The following is a 21,640-nucleotide window of genomic DNA, read 5'->3' on the forward strand; positions in this document are numbered from 1 at the left end:
AGTGGAATCAGTATTCAAAATTCAGTTAGAGTAAATACCCTGCAGCCCTTATGAGAAAACCCCAGTATTTTGTGTTATACTTACAGGCAGCCTAACACTATCAGAAGAGATTCCTCAAGTGTACGCAGCAGGTAGGACTCAACCTGAGCTTCGGGTAGCTTTAAATGAACTGTTTTTTCTGAGCAATTCTGCGTGACCCCCCCAAGGATGTCTTCTGCTTTAAGTGCCTTGCTGTCTAGCAATAAAGGAGGTGGGAGTAGCATTGCTGAGGACAGGAGGTTAAGGAGTAACCTGATTGGGGAAGAAGCCAAACTAAACAAAGGTTTAGATCTATAGCTGAAAATAGTATAACTTACCATTTTCCTCTGCCAGTGGCTGACACACCACATTTTTTGTTCTTTAAAACCACAGCGAACCATTCCCAAAAAAGGAAGTGTAACCTCTGTTTTCTACACTTCTGTCCTTCGTCTCATCTGGGGAAAACCTTTTCTTGCTGTATTTCTCATGACACATTTGACTGGAAGGTTTCTTCACAGCATTTCTGCTGGGGGCTGTTTGTTTTATCTTGCATTTTGCAGTAGATAACAGACCTTTATGCTGCATAGATTAGAGTTGGCAAATTTTGCCACTGATTTCTTTAGGTACAGATAAAATGCCTTAGTCTCCCCCTCATGTCTATACTTAAAGCAAAATTTTAAAATGTCTGTTAATGGGAGTGCTGAGTGATTTCTGTGTTTCCTTTGGTTCTCAGCTGGCCACGTGTGCACACTAATGAGACATACTAATATTAAAAGTGGAATTTGGAGCGGAGCGGAGGCCAGCCTAATAAATCTGCTGTTAGTTCAGGCTCTGCGGTGATGTTGCTGCACCCAGGGGGAGGAAGGGCAGAAGCTGGGCGTTGGGCCGGAGGGACAGAAAAGGAAATCAGCCGTGGACAGGCGGAGAGGCAGATCTCGGTTGCTGAGGGCTAGAGGCAAAAAGCAGCATCCGAAGCACTGTTGGGGGGCAGGAGGGTGTGCAAAAACAGGCTGTGGAAATGTAGTTTCAGGAGGTGGCTGTACCGCAATGAGAGGATGAGTGATTTCGGAGTGAAAGGTTCTTTATACCTAAGAGTAGATAACAGAGAATCTATAAATAAATAAATAAATAAATGGTTGCCTTAATTTGGAAGCCTCTTCCAGGAAGACAAAGCAATCAGTTTTTCTTCTTCTTCTTCTTCTAGTACAGCCGAGGTTTTATGCTGACCAAGCTCTGACTTCAAAGCTGGCCCTTCTCTGAGCAGGGAGCTGGGCCCACTGACCTTGGCAAGTCCCCCAAACCTGAGTGCTTGGTAATTCTGTGATTTTGAGCACTGAAGGTGAAATCTCTGCTCCATTCACCCCTGATGTCAGTGAAGTTGGAATCTTACCCTGAAAGAGTGCTGACTGTAGTAAGTCATGGCCAACAGAGGAAAAGCAATTTAGATGTGAAAGGCTGTAGATGTTCCAGGTTTGAATTTGATGGATGTCAGCTACAGTAGCTTGTTTGCCATGTTAGAGCTGTTGACCCCTGTGAAGTAGACGGATGATGTATATTCCTGCTTCCCACTGAACAGAACTCCTTACCAAACAGCACTCATTTAGAAATTGGTTGGTCACTCACCAGCAGAGCCAAGGATGTGAGTTGTCACAGTGAAATGGTGGCCTCGCCGCTTGCTTGTATTTCCTCCTGCTATGTGCAAGTGTAAAGAATGCTTTAAAGAGCTAGATTATTGCTGTTACGGATTTCACCCGCCTCCAGGCCAGCAGGCGAGCAGGCTGGAGCTAGCTATGTCTGTTTAGTGCATAAAGAGGGAGGCTTGGTTTCCAGAACTGTAAGTCTGGTGCTGTCACGAGCATCAAATCCATACAAGTGTGAGAGAGAAAGGCTGCTGGAAGAGATCAGTCATTCTCCAGAAGGGCCACTGGCTTGGACTGGAAAACCCTATCAAAGGCCGAACATATAAATCTGTAGCTGTGAAAAGCTGTGGAACAGCTCTAAACCTATGATGAATTAGAGATCTGGTGGATGCCAGAGTCTCTGAAAAGTTACTTGCAAATGCTAAATTTCACTATCCCTCTCTCACCAAGTGGTTGTTTTTTTATTGTGTCTTCTGTAAGATGATCATGAGTTGTAGCTATCCAGAATAGTTTGTTTCACTGAAGTTATTTAATTCCAATTATTTCTCCTCAATCACATTCAGAAAAGACTTTGTAGAGGGAGGACTAGCAAAACTCTGGAAAACAGATCTGAACAGCTGTACCTCATCACTTTGTGAAAGATTAGGAAGGGATGAAACCTCAGGCTTTTGGCTGAAGTTGGCCAAAGTAAATACAAAGTGGAGTCTTTAGGGGTTATGATGAAACTAAAAGTAGCAAACAAGTAAAGCCATCAAATACATTCAAATCACAGGTTGCACGGGATATTTGCCTTTCCTAAGCTTGATTGGGTTAAGCCAGACCATCATCTTTTTTGGGCAAATAAGGTCCTTTATTTTATCAGCAGCCCTAACATTAGTGGGATTATTTCTATAAAAAATTATTCTTTAATGTGAGTGAAAGTATTACAACCTAGTCCTATGTTTGGATGTTATATCCCCATTTATTTTTCTTGTCCATTTAGACTTGGAGCTCCCTGGAAAATAATGACCTCTTCGTATGTACAAAGTACAGTTGGTTGTAATTCCCCCACAATCCTATGTCACTTATACTAAAGAGCTTAAATGTCAAAAGGAAACATTTTGGCCTTTATAAGAATAATCATTTTTATATAATTTCCTCTGAATTTAGACAAAATGGATACATTCCCATGAAATATTTTAATTGTGCCCAAATTAGTATTTCCCGTTTGGCCAGCTCTACTCTGAAGAGACTTGGTGAACACAAAGTCACTGGGAACAAGCAGGACTGTGGGTCTGACGTTTCTCACTGACCTTTCTATCTTAAATTAAAGGTTATTCTTTGTTATGTCTGTTGGAGTTTCTACATACTATTCACTTTAAGGAGGAGTGAATTTGAATAATATAGGAAAAGGTGGCCTGTGCATGGATCCTTGTTAAAAGGCAAGAAAGTAAGTGGCATAGGCCTGTGACAAGTTTGTGTTGAAAAGGAATGGGAGAGATTGTGAGGGGAAAGGTTATGCTGTGGAAAATACCTCTTCATCTGAGAGCGCAGTGAGCTTGCCCAGGGTTTTGAGGGAATTTCTGTACTCCACATTGCTTTCAGTGCTGAAGCTCAAGAAGTTGGAGTAGCTTCCCTTGAGTGTCTCGGCTGGACAGATGTACCCGGAGCTCTGAGGTGCCACAGCCTCCGGCTAGCTTGGGTACCGCTGTTCTCAGCTGCGGCTCGCAAGCAGTGCTGTGGACCACCTAGAGGACCCGCAGCCACCTCAGGTAGGTCCCGTCTGTGTTTCTGTAATTAGCCTTTAAGGCAGCAAGAGCAGCCTCGGTGCAACCACCTGAGGGGTTGAGCACTGCAAGGGGTGAAGCACCATTAGCTTTCTCCAGTGAGTCTTGACTTGGAACAGCCTGGGGACCTTTGCTTTCTGCAGCATCAACACACTGTGAGAATAAGCACTGCTTTGGCAAAGGCATATGTCTCTAATGGGGCTAGTGAGACAACCTGGGTGTTACTCATTTGGGGGGATATATGCAAATTTTTAAGTTGTTGCTGTTCTTAGACGGCTAGGAGCATGAAAAGTCAAACCAGTTATTTAATCAAAAGCTTTATTGTCGACAGTGAGCAGGACAGCATTCCTTTTTTTTTTTTTTTCCCCATAAAGCTGTAGTCAGTAATAAATAGCTGGGTTTTGAATATATTTTTGTGTTGTTATATACATGCGACTTTACAGTACAGTTGTTTGTTGCTGAACAAAATTTCCTGAAGTATTGATCTACCACCACTTTTACATTGCTGCTACGTTCCTCCTAGAGGAGTGATGAATGCATTTGCTGAGGACTATGAATTTCTTACAATCATAGAATCATAGAATAGTTTGTGTTGGAAGGGATCTCCAAAGATCATCTAGTCCGACCCACCTGCAGTGAGCAGGGACATCTTCAACTAGATCAGGTTGCTCAGAGCACCGTCCAACCTGACCTTGAGTGTTTCCAAGGATGGGGCATCTACCACCTCTCTGGGCAACTTCTTCCAGTGTTTCACCACCCTCATCATAAAAAATTTCTTCCTTATATCTAGTCTAAATCTACCCTCTTTCAGTTTAAAACCATTACCCCTTGTGCTATTGCAACAGGCCCTACTAAGAAGTCTGTTCCCATCTTTCCTGTACATCCCCCTTTAGGTACTGGAAGGCTGCTATAAGGTCTCCCTGGAGCCTTCTCTTCTCCAGGCTGAACAACCCCAACTCTCTCAGCCTGTCTTCATAGGAGAGGTGCTCCAGCCCCCGATCATCTCTGTGGCCCTCCTCTGGACCCGCTCCAACAAGTCCATGTCCTTCTGATGTTGGGGGCCCCAGAGCTGAACGCAATACCCCAGGTGGGGTCTCACCAGAGCGGAGCAGAGGGGCAGAATCCCCTCCCTCGACCTGCTGGTCACGCTTCTTTTGATGCAGCCCAGGATGCCGTTGGCTTTCTGGGCTGTGAGCACACATTGCCAGGTCATGTCCAGCTTTTCATCCACCAGTACCCTCAAGTCCTTCTCCTCAGGGCTGCTCTCAATCCACTCACCCCCCAGCCTGTGTTTGTGCTTGGGATTGCCCCGACCCGGGTGCAGGACCTTGCACTTGGCCTCGTTGAACCTCATGAGGTCTTGTCTTGTTGAATTGCAGTACCTACAGCTAGTTCCATCCTCCTCATGTGTTCCCTTTGTTCACCATGTGTGCTTGAGTTATGGTCACCTCGCTGCACGCTGGCTATTATGAAGCTGCTGTTGACTGATTCTCCAAGAAATGCCAACAGATGGATCTCTCCTTATCTTATGTTTCATTTTGAAAAGTACACAGGGAAAAGGAAAACAAAGTGTGTTCTTTTTACTATTCAAATTTGATCACACTGCTTGGGAACAACAAATGTCAGCTCCAGGCTTAAAGTGCTAAATAACATTGTTTCATAAACACACAGCTATTTTGTCCAAACTAACTGCTTCATCAAAATGTTGAAAAATGTACTGTACCACTGGGACGGTTCTGCCATAGACAGTTTTATTCCTCTCTCTTCTCTTATTTGTGCTTTAGGAAAAGAAAAGCAACAATATAATCACTTTTATTTTTATTACTCAAATATTTGCTCTGAAGCCTGGAGAAGAGAAATAGTTATTATACGTTATGTAAATGATATCTTTAAAGAAATCAGCCTTACAAACAGTGCTACATTAACCCTTCAGCAACACCTAGCACCTCATTCTTCTTTAGCTGTTGACAAACAAGGCCAATTAACATCAGCAAGATAATTAACTACAGCTCCAGGTAGTATTTGCATCCAGTCTATTGCTGTTTGAAAGCTGTCTCTTCTCCTTGCCTCCTTGCAGCTTGAAGGTGTGAATTTTAACACCTAAAAAGTATGGAGTTTGGATTTAGTTGAGAATAGAGCAGGACTGCTTTTTTTTCCTTATTATTAAAACATTAGATGAATAATTATAATAGTGAAGTGACTTCAACCTTCTGCTAGATTTTTTTTCCCCAAATCATTTGCACATTTTGGGTTGCTTTTTTTAATTCCTTATCTTCCATATGGCAAATTATTCTTTTTGAATGTCTTGTATTTAGAGTGAGAACAGTTTCGGAATGGACTTAAGTGGTGGTCCAAAACCAGTGTAATTATGTTTGTTGCCAAGGAAAGAAGAATATTATTCCTGGAGACACAGCAGGCATTTTATTAAATGATTGTACCAGCTGGAAACAGATTATTGCCTTTATTTTAAACTACCATTTAGAGGTCTAATGCTTTTATTTCAATGGGAAACAAATTTTTAGGAAGATTACAGCTCACGTGTTCTTGTGATTTTTACTGGGGTATGCTAGGTTCATATAATTATCCATGATAGTGTTATTTGCCTTGGTTTTGATGAGGCTGTTATTACCTGCAAGTCAGAAGTTGATCCTACTGTTATTTCCCTTCTGTCTGATACCCCAACTAATTTTGGAGTGAGGAAGAGCATATGCAGCAGGTGGGCTGTGTTTCTAATAATTAGTTTTCTTAAGCATGTTATAAAGAGCCTTGCCAAGAAAATATCACTGTAGCATTTTGAGCCCAGCTGGCACTGTATTTGAGCCTGAAGAGGGGAGGAGAGAACAGCAGACTGAGCCATGTTCATCTGTGGAGTCTCTCAGCCAGATTCACCTACAGGTGAATTTGGCACTCCCTGTGCTCCAGAAAATGTTTTCGCCTGGGATTTTGTGGAAGGAAACAGAGGTAGTTCTTGTGCGCACCTTGCATTGTGCATGTGCACATTCGTTGTTCCCTCTGAACGAAGTCCTTAGGACACTATCAAACATAGTTTCAGTTGAACAAGGAGCTCTTGAGGTTGAGAGGAATTGCTCGGCTCAGTTCTCTGTCTCAATTGCTGGGATGTTTGGGCACCCAGAACGAGAACGTGCTGATGGACAACAAAGTCTGAACAAAGGCTCTCTAAGCCTTCCTTTCCCAGCTTTCCAAGCCAGAAATCGATAAGAGATGGCTAAGAGCAATAGCAGCAGGGGTGCAGTATGGGTCTGTGTTTTGGCAGTAAGTCTGATTTCATGGTCTCTAGATCAAAAATGCCTCAGCCACGTAATGCAGAGTGCTGACACGGTATGAACTCACACTAGCACTTCAAATCTGTTCCAAAATGTTGAGGGGTTAGTATTTCGACTGCTTGCCTTACTATCAGATCAAGTCGTTGTCTGTCTTCCTGCAGCAAGCATAAACTGTGTTTTGGCTAATCAAATGGAAATATGATCTTGGGCCCGTTCCTGAACTGAATTAAATTTGTATTGCTGAATTAAATTTGTCAGGCAGTGCACTGGCTGTGCAGTACCAGTGTGAGTGTTCCCCTCCCTTCTCCCAGAGAAACGGGAAGGCAGCGAGGCTGGAGTGGTTTTCCTTAGCACTTTTCCAAAGGTTGCTGAACTGTTTTGGCTGGACCACTCAAATAAATTCAGTTTTATGAAACATGGAAAAGTTCAGTAAGGTTACATGTGTTTGAAAAGTGCCAGGTAATCCTATCAGCCCTGTGTTCTATGCAACAAGTCAGTCCCAGAATATATATTGCTCTTCAGGTAGCCATGATTAGCAGATGGGTGGTATGGCACTTGGCTTATTTTAAAACTTTGTGCTGAGTAAACTCTGTCATACAAGTGAGCTTCTTTTCTCCAAATTAAATATGACTATTTGGTGGGAAAAAATAATCTCTTTTTTAAGGCTTTTAGACTTTTCTTGGTCTTTGTTGAAGAAATCAAATGAAGGACATCTTCTACCTCTTTGTGAGATTACTTTGATGGGAGCTCGATGTAGAAAATGCTCATGTCCCCAGTAAAAACATCTCTTTTATGTCTGGTGTGCCATATGTGTAAGATACGTGTAATTTCTGTAGCATAGTGCTATAGTCTCCTGACAGCCTCTGAAAAAAAGAATGAATGTTGCCCTTTCCTACCCAGTAGAGTAATGCTGAAAATGTTGCCAGGATGCAGCCACCTACCTCAAACTATTGCTAGAGGCACTTTAGCAGCAAGGCCCATTTGTGCAGTAAAAGCTCTGTGATGAATTTAATACACATGAAGCACTGACTTCCCTAGGGAAAGCAGAAATAGGATCAGAGGAGATAATCAGAGAGTCTGAAGGCTTCAGGAGGACAAACAGGTGTTGTCTGTGCCGTGTTGCCTCCCACTTTGCACCTTAGTCTGGAGGATACATTATTTTCTTCTTTGACTTTCAGGACTTTTGCTTCAGGAAGATTATTTTTTTAGTGAAATCTTGAGTCCTGATGCATGAGCTAAAAGCCATCTGTGTGCTTTTTTTTTTTTTTTTGTCTTTTTCGGTGTTACTGTTCCAACTGACTCTCTGCAGTCCATGGTTATGAAAAGGCTGAACAAGAAAGTAAAAAACTGAAAATACCCTTTGGGGAAAGGAACATGCAGTCAGTCACTTCAAGGTCATATAAAGTACAATGGGCTTATGCACTGGTGCAGGTTGAACTGATTTGTTTCATTAATCAAAATTCATACTGTGTTTGCAAAGAATAATTGACATTAGCAGAGCTATGTTACTTAGGAATCCGATATTAACATCTCTGTTTAATTATATTGAGTTTTAAAGTCAGAAAATAAGCCTTTGCTTATTCAGTAGCAACAGTGTCTCTTTTATTAACAGAGCAAACCTTTTGTCATGTTATATAGGACAATTTTTGTATTTTTAGCAATGAAATAAATACCAAGTTATTGTGACTGTGATTTGGTAGGGATTAATGTCAGATTCTGAAATGGAGCTGCACTCTGAGGAGGTCCTTGTGCACATTAGTGGGGGGAACCAGAAAGAAAATGTCAAAAATTAGCACAATATTTTCCAAAAAAAAGATATTTTTGTTGGGGGTAGGGAGGTGGGGGGAGGAGGAGTGGGAAAAGAGAGGGTTCAGGATAGGGAGGGCGTGTTGGGGAGAGGAATGCATTAAGCACTGGCTGAAAATGGAAAACTGAAGGCAACAAAAAGAGTTTTATCGATATGTATTTAAAGGAAATTAGGGATGATTAAAATGCAAAAATATTTGATCATGATCTAACAATTGCATGTTGTGGCTGCTGCTTATCCTGCAAATTTGTTACTACCAATGCCCTACCCAGGCATCTGTATTTACCAGTGTTTCTGCAAATGTGCAAGTAGCAGCTCATTGGGTGAGCTTTGTGGTTTGTTTGCTCAATGCCTAGTGTAATGTGGCTTTGATCTGTGAGGCGTCCATAAATATTACTGCAACCCACATGGCTGTGATGTCCTGGCCCACTCTTTCTGTCTTCTTGTATTGTCTGTCCTCTGGGGAAACCCTGGTGAAATCAATGGATCTACAAAGGTATTGCTCAGTTTAACTAAGATGGCAAAAGCATCTTTTCCTCAATTTCATTCTTAATTGAAGACATTTTCTACAGCAGGAATGTCTGGTTTATGTCCTATGTGATCACTCTGGCCTACTAGGGTAATTTATTCCTCCCCTTCTTTCCATGGTCTAATTAAGTGGATTGTTTCAGTGAAAGCGAGCACCTCTCTCTAACCACCATCCTCCTCCTGGGGACTCCTTCCCTGACTGTTTGAGGGACATTCAGCCAGTCACGCTGGGGTGAAGTGAGCTTGGGAAACGTCCCAGCTGAAAGGAGGCCGTTCGCGTTCCCCACGTAGGTCTCGGGAGCAACTGCAAAGGTGATGGCTAAGAGAAAGAGTACGAATTGCTCTTTTGCGTACAGCAGCTGAGTCCTTCCCCTTGTTCTTGGGCAACTTCTGGGCAAGGAGCTGGCTGCCCCGCAGTTTCCACACGCATGTGCTTGCTTGGGCTTTCCGACCAAGGCTGGTGACCTGCTGGATGTTCAGAAAAGCCGCAGCACGCAGGTGCAAGGGTTTTGTCATGGCATGGGAGAAGGGCTGTGGCACCGTCCTTCTCCATGTTCTCGGTGGAAGTAAGGGACCTGCCTAGAATTAAACAGCTTGGTGCTACCATCCTACAGGGACAGTTGTTTTGGCACGATAATTGGCGTCAGGAATTAGGTTGCAGAGAGAATCTTCTAGCAGGAGAGTTGGTCCCAAATGTCCCTTCTGCAGAGCACTGTAAAACTGGAGTGGCACACAGCCGTGCTCTGACACACCTTGCTGTCTACTTAGTTAAGGAGTCCCACAACAAAGGAAGGACTTTTTCCCCCCATTAATTCTCTTAATTTCTATTGCTTCCATTCCTCATTTTCAGCTGCCCGTCTTGCCACGGTCCCCCAATTTTTCGTTTTCCTGAATAAACGCGCCCTTTCAAATGGGGTTTGCTTATCTGCTCTTTCACCCAGCTGGTTTTTAGTAAGTTTTGTAGCTAAAAATTCTTAACTACTACCTGGTATTTTTTGGTTCTCCTCTTGACAGATTGTATCAGCCAGGAAGAGCAATGCTTGCTCTTTCTAACTGTAGCAGGTGTGTTGCCCTGACAGAACCCATTTTGACTGAAAGTGCTGATAATACCTTGCTTTTCCTGCTACTGCTCTGCATTTTTCCAGTACTGCAGACATTTTTACTGAAAGCTTAACCAACATCTCCTCCTCGGTTTGCTGTGTCAGGTCAGGGTGCCACCAATAATTTCAACGTAGCTTTGGCATTTTTCCAGTATTAGCTGCCTGTTCGCTTCAGGATTCAGCCTCAGCACCTCTGCTTTGTTGACCTCTGAAGCTATTGATTTCTGTAGCTGGAATACATTCAAGTCGCTGAAGGAAAAGTCGGCTTTCCCTTATCAGCAAAAAATGTTTGGTCCTTCTGTAAGCTGCATTTTTAATTTTGGGGTTTACTGCAGGAAAATGTTGTAAACAGTGTTTGTTTATTAATAGCATCTTTTTTGTTATTTGCTATCCAGATACTTAGTAAATATCAAGATCTTTTTTTTTTACATGATGATGTAAATGATGATTTTTTTAGATGATAAACTTAGGCACAAATCTGTTTATCCAGTGGCAGAGTTCAGTGAGGTTTTACAGAACCTCCTGATTTTCATCTTTCTCCACATCAGATAGATGCATTCCTCACATCTGGGGGGATAATCAGGGGCATCTGGAAAAGCTTGTGCAAAAGAGCAGTTCCTTCACCCTCCCTCCCACCCTACCCTAAGTGGAAGAGGACATACTTCTCCAGGCAGTACTGACTAAGAAGAAATGTGCCTCTTTTTTGGGGAACACAGGAGTTCTTTGTTGCCAAACTTCAGTTGTTCTTGTGTTCTAACCTTTTCCTTTCTTACTTATTTTTAATGGTATCTAGCCAGTGACTGCTGTTTCTCATGCTTGGAAAATATAGTTAAGGACACCTGTACATCATAGATAGTGTAGAATAATTTCCATCATTCTTCACATATTATGGATTGTTGATGAATTCTCAGCAGTGATTTGGCTCAGGAGGAGCAAAGTGTGTCTGATTTCACTGGCCTTCTCATTTGCACCAACTCTGCTTCACACTCTTCTGCTAAAAGGGACCTTAAATTAAGAACAAAATTTGTTTACTGCCACTACTGCCTCCTGTCAGGGCCTAAGGAGACCTAGCATCGATATAGTCATTAACTGTGTTTAGACAGGGTGGATTTGTGACATTTTATACACTCAGGCCACAATATAAAGGGGGAAAGGTTATACTCTACATCTGTATCTTTCTCTGGGGCAGTTTTGTTTTTCTTGGTTGTCTGGGTTTTGGTTTTTTTAAAAAGTTTCTCAATTATGTGGTTTTGTGGGGCAGCTTCAATGGCTGCGGTCTCAGAATTCTGACAAAAACAGGCGGTTGCTGATCTTGCAGTTGTGTTTGTCTGTGTACCTGTAGGATGAAGGGCAATATTATTTCTTGAAGTATTCCCATCAGCTGAAACACAAAGTTTACTTTTATGAAAACTGCAAATATGAAATCTAAATGTGTATTTTAGTCTTTAAAAAAATACTTATTGCTGCCAAACAAAGCTATAAATTTTATTTTGTCTAAACCAAATGAAAGGTTCAATCTTCCCAACATAAGACATTATGCTTTTTAATTCTCTTCTGAGACTTGAAGGCTCATACAACTAGTTTAATTCCTCCCTCTGGAGCTTGTTATCCATCAGTTAAATAGATTGATACAAACTGCTATTTCCTGATCCTGGTCTTTACTAGTTTTCTTTTTTAATTAACTAAATCTTTTTCTTTTTTTTTTTCTTTCATTTATTTTTTCATACTCTACACATTTTTCCCCTAGAAATGATCCTTTTTTTGATCAAGAAATTGTCTCAGTTTTGTGATATAAAGACTGATCATTTTCACAATTATTAACCAAAGTGTGTGTGTGTGTGCAGGGGGGAGTGGGAGAGTCTTTTATTTCCTATCAAGTGCCTCGTGTCGTATTTATGGACTTGCACACTGTTTTTTTCATATACTTTATCATCAGGTGCTTCTTGCAGGTTCAGATGGAGAGACTGTGTCTGTTGTAGTTGTGCCAGCTTCCCTGCTAAATGTTTGGCAGAGAAAGGTGTAAAACCCTATTCATGAACAGTGAAAATCAAGACCTAAAAGCAAATTCCCCTAGTGACCAGATTTTACATTTCCTCCCCATCTCACTGCTTTTATCTCATCATGAAGTCTGAGTTCCTAAGCAGAATTCATTTTACTGAAGAAGTAGAATTTCATTGTAGAGAAAATGGTAATTTTTTAAGTTTTCCTACCTTATAAACCAAAGGGGCTTGGTTTATAAGAATGTTTATTCTAATTTGATATTGTCAAGCACTGAGTGGGTAACTTGGAAATGAGAAAAAAAAGTCAGGCTTTAGTCTCCACACAGCCACCTCAGGCCCTGGTTGGTGCAGCTCTGTCCTTCCAGGTCTTCACTTCATTGCTGTAGAGACAGAGCAGGAGCCCTTGTCTTCCAAAATCTGATTTTTTTTTTTTTTTTTTTTTTTTTTTTCCAACTGAGAAGACAGAATGTTTATGGATATCCACACAGACACACCAAATTTATGTTTTTCTTCCCATGAATCTCTGCTCACTTTCTCCGGCAACTGTGAAAGCTCTTTGCTGCTCTTTCCCTCACTCTTAGTTCACATCCAAATGTTTGACTTCCAGGTGCCATCCCTTTCCTTGTTGGTGGCAATACAGGCCTACTTTTGGAATCACTACTTACAAAAGATCAACATGAAGGTTTTTGTTTCAACGGCACAAGCCTTTCTTGCATCCACATTGAAAATCATGTTGCTTTTTCAAGAGCTCCACAAGGATCCAAGTGAAAAGGTGAGGACTGCATATAGGTGTACCTTTCAAAATTCAATGAAACGAGGCATTAAAATCAGTCCCAACACCCTGAGTTTTAAGAAATTATTTCCTACTGAACTGATTGGGAATCTGCAGAGAATAACTTTGCTTGTATGTCCCTCCCAGATTTGCAGACAGACTAAAGAAGAGTCCTTTGAGCAGTGTGCCGCACTTCTTGGCGAGTTCAGCAGAGCAGTGGACGCCCTTGATGCCACAGGCACAGGAGAATTCTCTGTGCCGTACATGCTCAGGTATTTGCAGAATGGGGTTCAGCTCAGTAAATCTTTTAATGTATTTATTTTCACCATGAACTGTGCTTTGGCTATATTGTCCGCAAGGTGGTTTGTGTTTCAGCAGCGAGACTAGCAATGATAAGCCATTAACATCAGGGCTGAGTCTGGCACTGGTGGAGGCTGAGACTGACTCCTGTGATTTACAGCCCTTTTTGAAATAAATTTGTCACCAGATGCCAAAAACCAATCACTAGCACTGCTTCAAACTTCAGATTCTGGTTCTTTGATATGTATTTTTGTACTGGAGTTACTGGTTTATTTTGCTTAGTTTGGTTTTAAAATAAACCATTTTCTGGTATGTGGAAATAGAATACAATATGTATTCAGTCTCTTTGGCCAAAATCAGCTGGAATTGCTTTCCATTGCTTCTGACTGGCACAAAAAAAAAAAAGAGCTAAACAAGGACATAGTTGTAAAAAAAAAAGAAAGCAAAAAGTTTGGCAGCTGGGTTGGGACCTGTGTGTCAACATGAATGCACACTTGTGAAGGTAGTGCTTTTATAAAATCCAACCTTTTTTTTTAATATAAATAAAATCTAACCAGCTAATAAAATCTAAGCTGTGTGGCTATGCAAAACTACTCCAAATGAGTTTGCTTCCCACTGCTTCTAAAATCAAGTGTATATGGGAGTTGCTATTTTTAGGTTTCATTTTAAAAAGAAATAGGTTTCTCTTTAAAAAATGGTTTGCATCTGTTGCATTGGTGGCATTCTCTAATTTTTGTGAACTACCTATTCTACTGTATGGTACAGGCTACTTATATGAAGTAGGAATATACAATAATCTCTACAGGTTTAGGTGAACCCTGGTAAGAAACAGTATTGTCAAAATCTAGCACAAATATGTTTAGACCATTTGCCTCACGCTGGCTATCGCTAGGGTACAAGGCTTTTGGATTCCTGATACCCAAAAGGATTATTCACTCTTGGCTTCCCTGCATACTGTACAAGAAAAAGGGAACTGTAAATCATACCTTGCAAAACTTGGTCAGGCTTTGATCCTCAGACTTGCCAAGTTTGTCTTACTATGAAGCAGCTGTTCCACACACTAAAGTTTAAAAATTAAGTTTTTGAACATAAAGGGAGGGAGAGAGGGCAAAAAGAGGGACTGAGAGTGGACGTTGTTCCATTACATGTAGCTCTGAAGGGGCAGTTAATTCCCTGGTGTGTGTGGTGGTAAGAATTGCCTGTTTTTTTTCAACAGGCTGCATACGATCAATATTTGAATTAAATCACTCTGACAAGAAGAAGCAAAGACTCCCCTCATTTGGGGGGACTGCAGTGTATGTGTCATCCACCATACGCATTGTCATTGGCTTGTACAGTTTCAGGGCAGCAGGGTGCACTAGCTTGTATTTATTTGCTTTGGAGCTAAGTATGCTTTAGCAGCTCACAGGGAAACAAGCAGTGGGTCCAGATATAATAGAAGTCTTGTGCCTGCCAGCTCTGCTTTCCCCAGAGCATGGCCCCAGATCTCACGTGGCCACCTCCTTCAAGAGGAACAAGTCAAGCCACCTTTAAATCTCTTTTTTTCTTCCTGCAGTTGTTTACTTCCAAAGATACTGCTTCCAAGACATGTAAACTGGAGGGAATTACGTTAGCAAAATGGGAAATCCATATAGTTAGCAGTGCTGTGGTTGACCGGTTTGTCTCCTTGGCTTACAGCATAGTGATATTCAAACTGTCAGCCACGTCTAAGTTGGATTTAAATGAAAGTGACTCCAAACTGGCATGTAAAATTCAATTAAATCACCATGTCAGCTCCTGTATTTGCATTCTGAGGACTGTGACTACAATAGGTGTTAATTCTATATATTATTACAGTATAATGACATTTCGGGGGTCAGTTTCCTGGTGGAAGATAAACAACAAAGATACAAATGTAATGAAGCCTCATTCTGAAATGCAAAGCAGGTGCTGTATCCAGCAGAAAATTAAGTTAATCAATAAAGTAATTTGATATTTTAAATTCTGAGTAGAGGCTATGCATTGGGCAGATTTAATGCAGTTTGAAAGATAGTGTAAATTATTAATAACATAACTGCGCTGAATATCTCTATCCATTCATTCATCCTGAAAGCGGGGGACTTACTCCTAAATATTTAACAATAGTTATAACAACTGGCTTATTTTCTTCCCTTCCAGCCTGTAGGAGGAATAACTTCATTCATTTGTGTCAGTTTTATTTGCGTATAGAAACGTGTTCAAGGGAATCTAAGCTGGAGAAATACATGTCAATCAATGCTGTGGCTGCAGCTTGGCGTTTGTCACAGTACTAATAGATAATAGATAATACAAGGCAAGCCCAAGATAATACAATAGATAATAGATAATACAAGGCAAGCCCTGTGTGGGCTCTGTCTGCAGCATGTGCTATGTTTGATGATGGGTTTGTTTTTATAGTGAAACACGGATGTTGTGGGAGACCATGGCCACACAGTGTTGGTCCTTCATATAGACCTGGCACAAAATACCAGTGTAGAAACCCCAATTCCATTATAGTGGTGGAGAGCAGAGAGAAGGGAGCTCGCAAACTAAGTGGATGTGGTTCCTCGACGTATATGGCTTCATATAATGAGCCAGATCCTAAGTAGAGAAGAGTGTGGATAAAACTGCCTTCCTACCACTTTTGGCATGCCCATTCCTGCTTGTTACTAGGGCACGCTCAGCTCGCTCGGTTCACCAACCAGAGCATCCGCAGAAGTCTATAAAACGTTTTGGTAGCACAAGGTTGCCAGAATTATTAAACTATTCTTCTTACACCAACATAGGAGTCAGGAGCAGTTACTAAGCCTCTTACACCTTCTGGACTTCATGGCAAAGCAGGGTGAAAGATGCTTGGTCCGCTGCATTGCAGCAATAAAACCTGGAGTTCACGGATGAGTGAAAGGAGTTGGTGTGCGACTTGCAGGCTGAGGATCCATGTCTTACAGTGGTTAAGAAATTCCTAAACTGAAGAGAGAATGCAGTCTCATTTTCTTTCTTTCTTGTATTTTTTTCTTCGCTCTGTTCTTCTGACCAATCAGTATTATCTACCTGAGTAGTCTTTTACTTGGCAAATATTTCCGTCTATTTACTGTTCTGCAGAAAAACTATTCTTCCTGGTTGATCCCCTTACTTGCTTCTCCTTTTTTTGCAGCATTGGGATTGTCATCCACCTGCTGTCCTCCACTTGAGTTCGAAGGTCTCGATCTCTCCTTTCCCCATCTTGCACATATGTATGTATTTTTTTATAAACTATTCCCAGAAGAAACTATTCTGACTGCTGTTACATTTTGGAGTCTAATATCTCAGAAATATACCCAGATGGATGGTAGAAAAAAAATCAAGTGAACAGGCCAAGGAATCTGCTAAGAGACAAGGTGAGAGAAAGATCAATTGAAAAGTGATCCTGTTGGTTCAGTATACATGGGCTAAAGTGCTGAATCTTTGCTGCCACTTCTAAATACAATTGGCTCTTCTTCCACTGTCACTGATTTTTATATAATCCTCTATTTTTCTGACCTCAGACTATATGAAGAGGACCTTTCAAATTTACAGACTTCAAGAAAATACAAGTCCAGTTTTACCAAGCTTCTCAGCTTCTTACATCATTATATGGGAAGCTGCGTTTGTCATAATGTTCCAGGACCCTGTAAAGCTAAAGTTGTTTTATTTCATCACAGCATCATTAAGGCAGATTAATCTTGCTGGCTTTTGTCAGGTAAAAACTGTACAAAGCTCTGCTTTGGCTCTTATGGTGTTTTTAGCCAGTCAGTCACGATATTCCTTTCTTTCCATGCATAAAATAGTTTGTGCCTCTTTAGGTGCAGAGGTCATTTTGCACACTGGGTGTAGCTCCTAAAATGAGCCAGAGAGGTGGGGATATGAGCATGGGGGAACAGCTTCAGGAACTGTTAGGGAACCACTCCCAGCTAGTTAAAAAATTATTTCCATGTGAGCTAATACTATTCCTAAAGCTCTTAGTGGAAACAGAGTTCAGTATTATCTAGCTACATCTGGAAAGGCTCTTTTACTCAAGAGTAAAATTTTTATAACATGGCTATTCTAGAAGCAAAGTGGAAGCTCTGGTTAGCTTTCAGTCTAGTTCCCAGAATGCTCTTACAGCTCTCAGAGTTTTTTCCCAGCCCTCCTAGAACCTGAATTGTAAGAACAAACCAAAGATTTAGATACAGTTGTACATGCCTTGTAATTTTTAATGAGTTTTCTGAGTAACCATAGCAAATACGTTTCCCGCATGGACAGTTTGTGTTTACGTGCATGTGTTATGCTAAATGTGTTTTATGGAAAGCATTAGGGTACTGAATGCACACATACTTCCTATAAAACCCTTTCCCAGGTTGCTTATGATTTCCCAGCAATACAGCTTGAACTAGCACTGAAGAGTTTATGAATACCTGGTGAACAGGGCAAAGATACTTCTGTATCTTTGTTAAAGTGTGTGTGTATGCATATTGTTGAACACAGGCACTGATTTTTGTAGGGACCTGAGCACAATCAACTTTCACTGAAATCACTGACCACCACAAAAGATTGTTTAAAACTATGCAACTTGTCCATTCTAAAACTTGTTTTTCTTACATAAGAACGTCTGAAAAGAGGTAAATGACAGGTGAAGAAGCATGTGGAGTTTTTTGGCTTGTTGGCAATATCATTAGTTTTATAAATATCAGACAAATTAGAATCTGGCTTTTTTTATTTTTCTGGAGGAACTTCAGAAGGTCTGAGTGAGGTTTATTGTGAGCCTAGTTACCCTTATTCAATCTAATTAAAACATGTACCTTTTTCTCCAAGTCCCTTCGTTCAGTCCCTCTGTAGATCTCCACATACTGTGGAATTTTCCAGTGCAGACAGGGCTGTTGTTTTGAATGTAAAATAGTCTGGGAAAAACACACCCCGTTTTCAGTGGCTTTTCTCCATGATGAATAAATCCATAGAGGGGAACAGGCTTGTGCTTTTCCTTTCCTTACTTTTCTGAAGCATTAAATACAACCTTTAGTGCCAACAGGCAGCCAAAACCCCTGTACTCTGGGTAAGTGGCATGCTTACAAAACAGTTTTTAGAAGTGACCCTGTAGCAAAGATCTGCCATTTCTGTTGTTTAAATACAGCTATTTTTTATTGCTCTTATCTTACCTCTCTAGGCAGTGAATCTTCCTGAGAACAGTTTATGTGCTAAACAGCTGATTTACATATATACATACTGTTAGAGTAGACAGCCACCAAACCTGGTGCTTCCAGAAACTTTGTAGGTGGCTCTGTAGAAATAACAGAGCAAATATAGCCTGAAGCAGAAATGAGATGCATCGTTTTGAGTAGGTGTTAGGCTGAAGTACTGGATAATTGACCTATAAAATGAGGCAGAGCCACTACTTCATCTGAAGTTGTGCCCTTGTGCGCTTCTGCCTGAAGTCAATTCAAGCCTTCAAATAAAATAATTGACTCACTGGATGTAAAACACAGAGGGGAATTCATTCTGTGACAAGTGTATACTTTCCAAACAAATCCTCCATCGTTAGTAAACTGGTTTTAGTTGAATGCTTGGTTAGAAAATGTGGAAGAACTGCATTTGGAAAGCATAGGGAAGAGAGAAACATGCTGCAAGTGTTTGTTTATGTTACTTTCCTTGCTATGCATAATTTGTAGGATTTTGTAGGTAGATTATAGCAGTATATTGTCCTTCCTCCCTTCTCCCCAAAATTGGAGCAAAAGATTGGGTTTTGCTGACCACTAACTGTGATTCTGTGCTTTCCCCGACACTCTGCCCTGGCCCGTGGAGGACTGGCTAGCAGCAGGAGGCACTCATCTCCCAGGTACTCCCAGGAGAGAAGGAGATGTATCGTGAAGCTAGCGAATGTGGAGGCAAGATCACTCTGCTAGCATTTTCTGGCATTTTTACCAGGTTTCTGGACAGGTCAGGCTGATGGGAGTCTTAAAAAAAAACAAACAAAAAACCCCAAACAAACCCCACACAAGTATTATGAGAGGAAGGAGTCCATGTGCTGTGATAAGGGCTAGACTTAAGATACTGTGACAGGAAAACCCCTGATCAGATTTTGTAAGCAGGGGCTCCAAAGGTGGGGAAAACCAGGGTAGGGTAGTACCAAAAAGGGGTGCCTAACGTTAAAACTGCCTTTAGTCCTGTCTAAATATTTGGAAACGTCAGATTTGATATCTCTTGCTGTCTCTGTGTGTATGCATCTGTTGTGATCTCAGGCCAGCACTTGCTTATACTAGACAGCCCGTTGCTCACAGGTGTCTTTCTGTGCATGAAGAGGTACTGTTTCAGTATGTGCAAATGTGACTTTTGAAGATACAGCTTTTAGAGGCAAATCTTTGATAAATGTCTTTTGAAGATGGGGCCTTTTTTCTATGATAATCTTAAGAAAAATAGAGAAGGAAAACTTAGTTTAGCTGTCAGTTACGGACTTCAAAAATACTGTTTCTACATTGGTTGTTTAAGGCCTTTAGTACCAGCACATCACTGAGGCTCATTACTAGAATCTGAACACTGCAAACAGAAAATCAAACTGCACCTTCCATCCTATTTTTCTGCTTTCTCTTAAGCACCTTTAGTTTTGGGGAATCCTGATATGCAAAGTATAAATCGTCACTGATTGCTGTCATGTATGGGATTTCCTTTTACCATGTTCTCGACGATATCAGGAGTATGGCCTCTTTTCTTTCAGTGTGTTCAGATACTAAGTCCAATAAAACATGAAGTCTTGTTAAAATTTTGATTTTGGAAATTGGATTGATTTTCTAGACCAAAAAATAAGTGGTTATGCTGTCCTTTCCATGGCTGCCTTCTGTAACACCACCAGATTTGTGCCATTTAAATGTTTTTAAATTTTGAAGAGAAATAATAAGAAGAAAAATTCTGAGTTAGATTTTCTTTCGGCACTCTGCTTGTTGTACAAACATTATGCAGCTGTTTAAGCGGCCATGAAGAAGCCATTATTTCAAAGGTGGAAGTTACCCTGGGAGCTTGGAAATAGAGAAAACTAGGTGGGTTAATTTTTTCCGTTTCCCCACAGGAAAGCCTTCTGGAACTGAGGTCTAGAGAGAGGACTTCAGTGCAGACAGCAGCTTAGGCAGTAATACAGTAGAGTCTGTGTAAACTTTTTGCTCCAGTTAAAGCGTCCCAGTAGTACAAGTTGTAGCTGTACCCAGATTCGTCACTCAAATCCAGACCGTGGGCCACCATTAGCACTCCAGGGTTACACTGCCTAACATTCAGTTTAGACACAACTCCTTTAGAAAACATACTACTGAGCTGTGATTTAGTGCTCAGTATTGTTTCTTACTCTGGGATACGTGATTAAAAGAGAAACACCTTCACTCTCCACCTAATTGGTATAAAGGATAACTCTTTCTGGCCAGCAGTGGAATTTTGGAAAAGGAGAGGGGAAAAACATTTCCATTAAGAAACTGTGTAGTGATATTCAGAGGGGGAGACACAACAGCTCCTATAAGCAGTGAAAATAAGAAAAAATAGCAACCAAAACTTAACATCGTGTACGTACCAAGACACGTTTTCTCACAGCTCTGTCAATACCACCTTTGTTGTGATCTGCAAATGCAGATAATGCGGTCATGTAAATGTGCTTTGATGTTATTACCACTCGTTATGGATCATTTACCAAGTGCCTGTGCAGTGGAGGTTCTGCAGGCTTCTGGGCTGGTTTTGGTGTAACTGGTTTGCATGGATTTTAAATGGAAGAGATGACATTAAAAAACAGCATATGAAAAATGCAGATATTTGGGGGGAATGGCAAAGTGTGAATCCATGTGACAGCAGACTCCTTAGTGGAACTGAGTTAGCCCCATCTGTGCAAGTAGGCAGTTCACTAGAAGGTACGAGCAATAGTGAGGACAGAGGTTTTTCAGGCTGGTGATGGCAGGTTCAACACATCCAGTGTTCCTGTCGATGTCAGTACTTTTCAGCTCGAGGGAAAATGCAGCCTGATGCAAACTGCATTAAGGTTGAGGCACTCAAATGGGAAGCATTTTTATAATCAGTCTATTTCATGGAATGAAAGGAGAAGACCCACTGTGACATGCTGCGATATATGTTGTTAATGGCTCATCATAACAATTCTGTTTCTTCAGTAAGATCTCTCTTTTCCCTTACCTCCTCTCCCTATGAGAAGATCTTGTCAATATGGAGAGAGCAACTCTGAGGAATCTATAATTTAATGAAAAATTGCTGTTGCCATGGCATAGAGTTCACTCTGATTTTATATTGAAAGAATTTCTCAGTCTTCATCTGCATTCCCTGACTCTCTAAACAGCTGTATCAGTTGTTAGGATTCAAACAATTAAAAATGTTCTATTATTAAGAAGAAATTAAAAGAAGTAATCAGCTTAACACAATTCCAGCTCAAAAAACCCTTCCCTGGCAGCTCACAGGA

General features: G+C 41.0%; 1 protein-coding gene across 3 annotated transcripts in view; it reads left to right on the plus strand.

Annotated features, from left to right (window-relative positions):
* The window catches only part of LOC115352937, a 72,877-nt gene that overhangs the window by 35,735 nt on the left and 15,502 nt on the right, over positions 1-21,640 (plus strand). For 2 of the 3 annotated variants that reach the window (XM_030041746.1, XM_030041744.1), the window contains exon 1: positions 12,309-13,187. In XM_030041746.1, the coding sequence (XP_029897606.1) occupies positions 12,610-13,187 (578 nt within the window). In that variant the 5' untranslated portion in view covers positions 12,309-12,609. Of the gene's footprint in view, positions 1-12,308; positions 13,188-21,640 lie in introns of those variants that run through there. The other variant, XM_030041743.1, reaches the window with a different exon arrangement.

This window comes from Aquila chrysaetos, chromosome 18 (genome assembly GCF_900496995.4).
Source record: "Aquila chrysaetos chrysaetos chromosome 18, bAquChr1.4, whole genome shotgun sequence".
Taxonomy (NCBI): Eukaryota; Metazoa; Chordata; class Aves; order Accipitriformes; family Accipitridae; genus Aquila; species Aquila chrysaetos.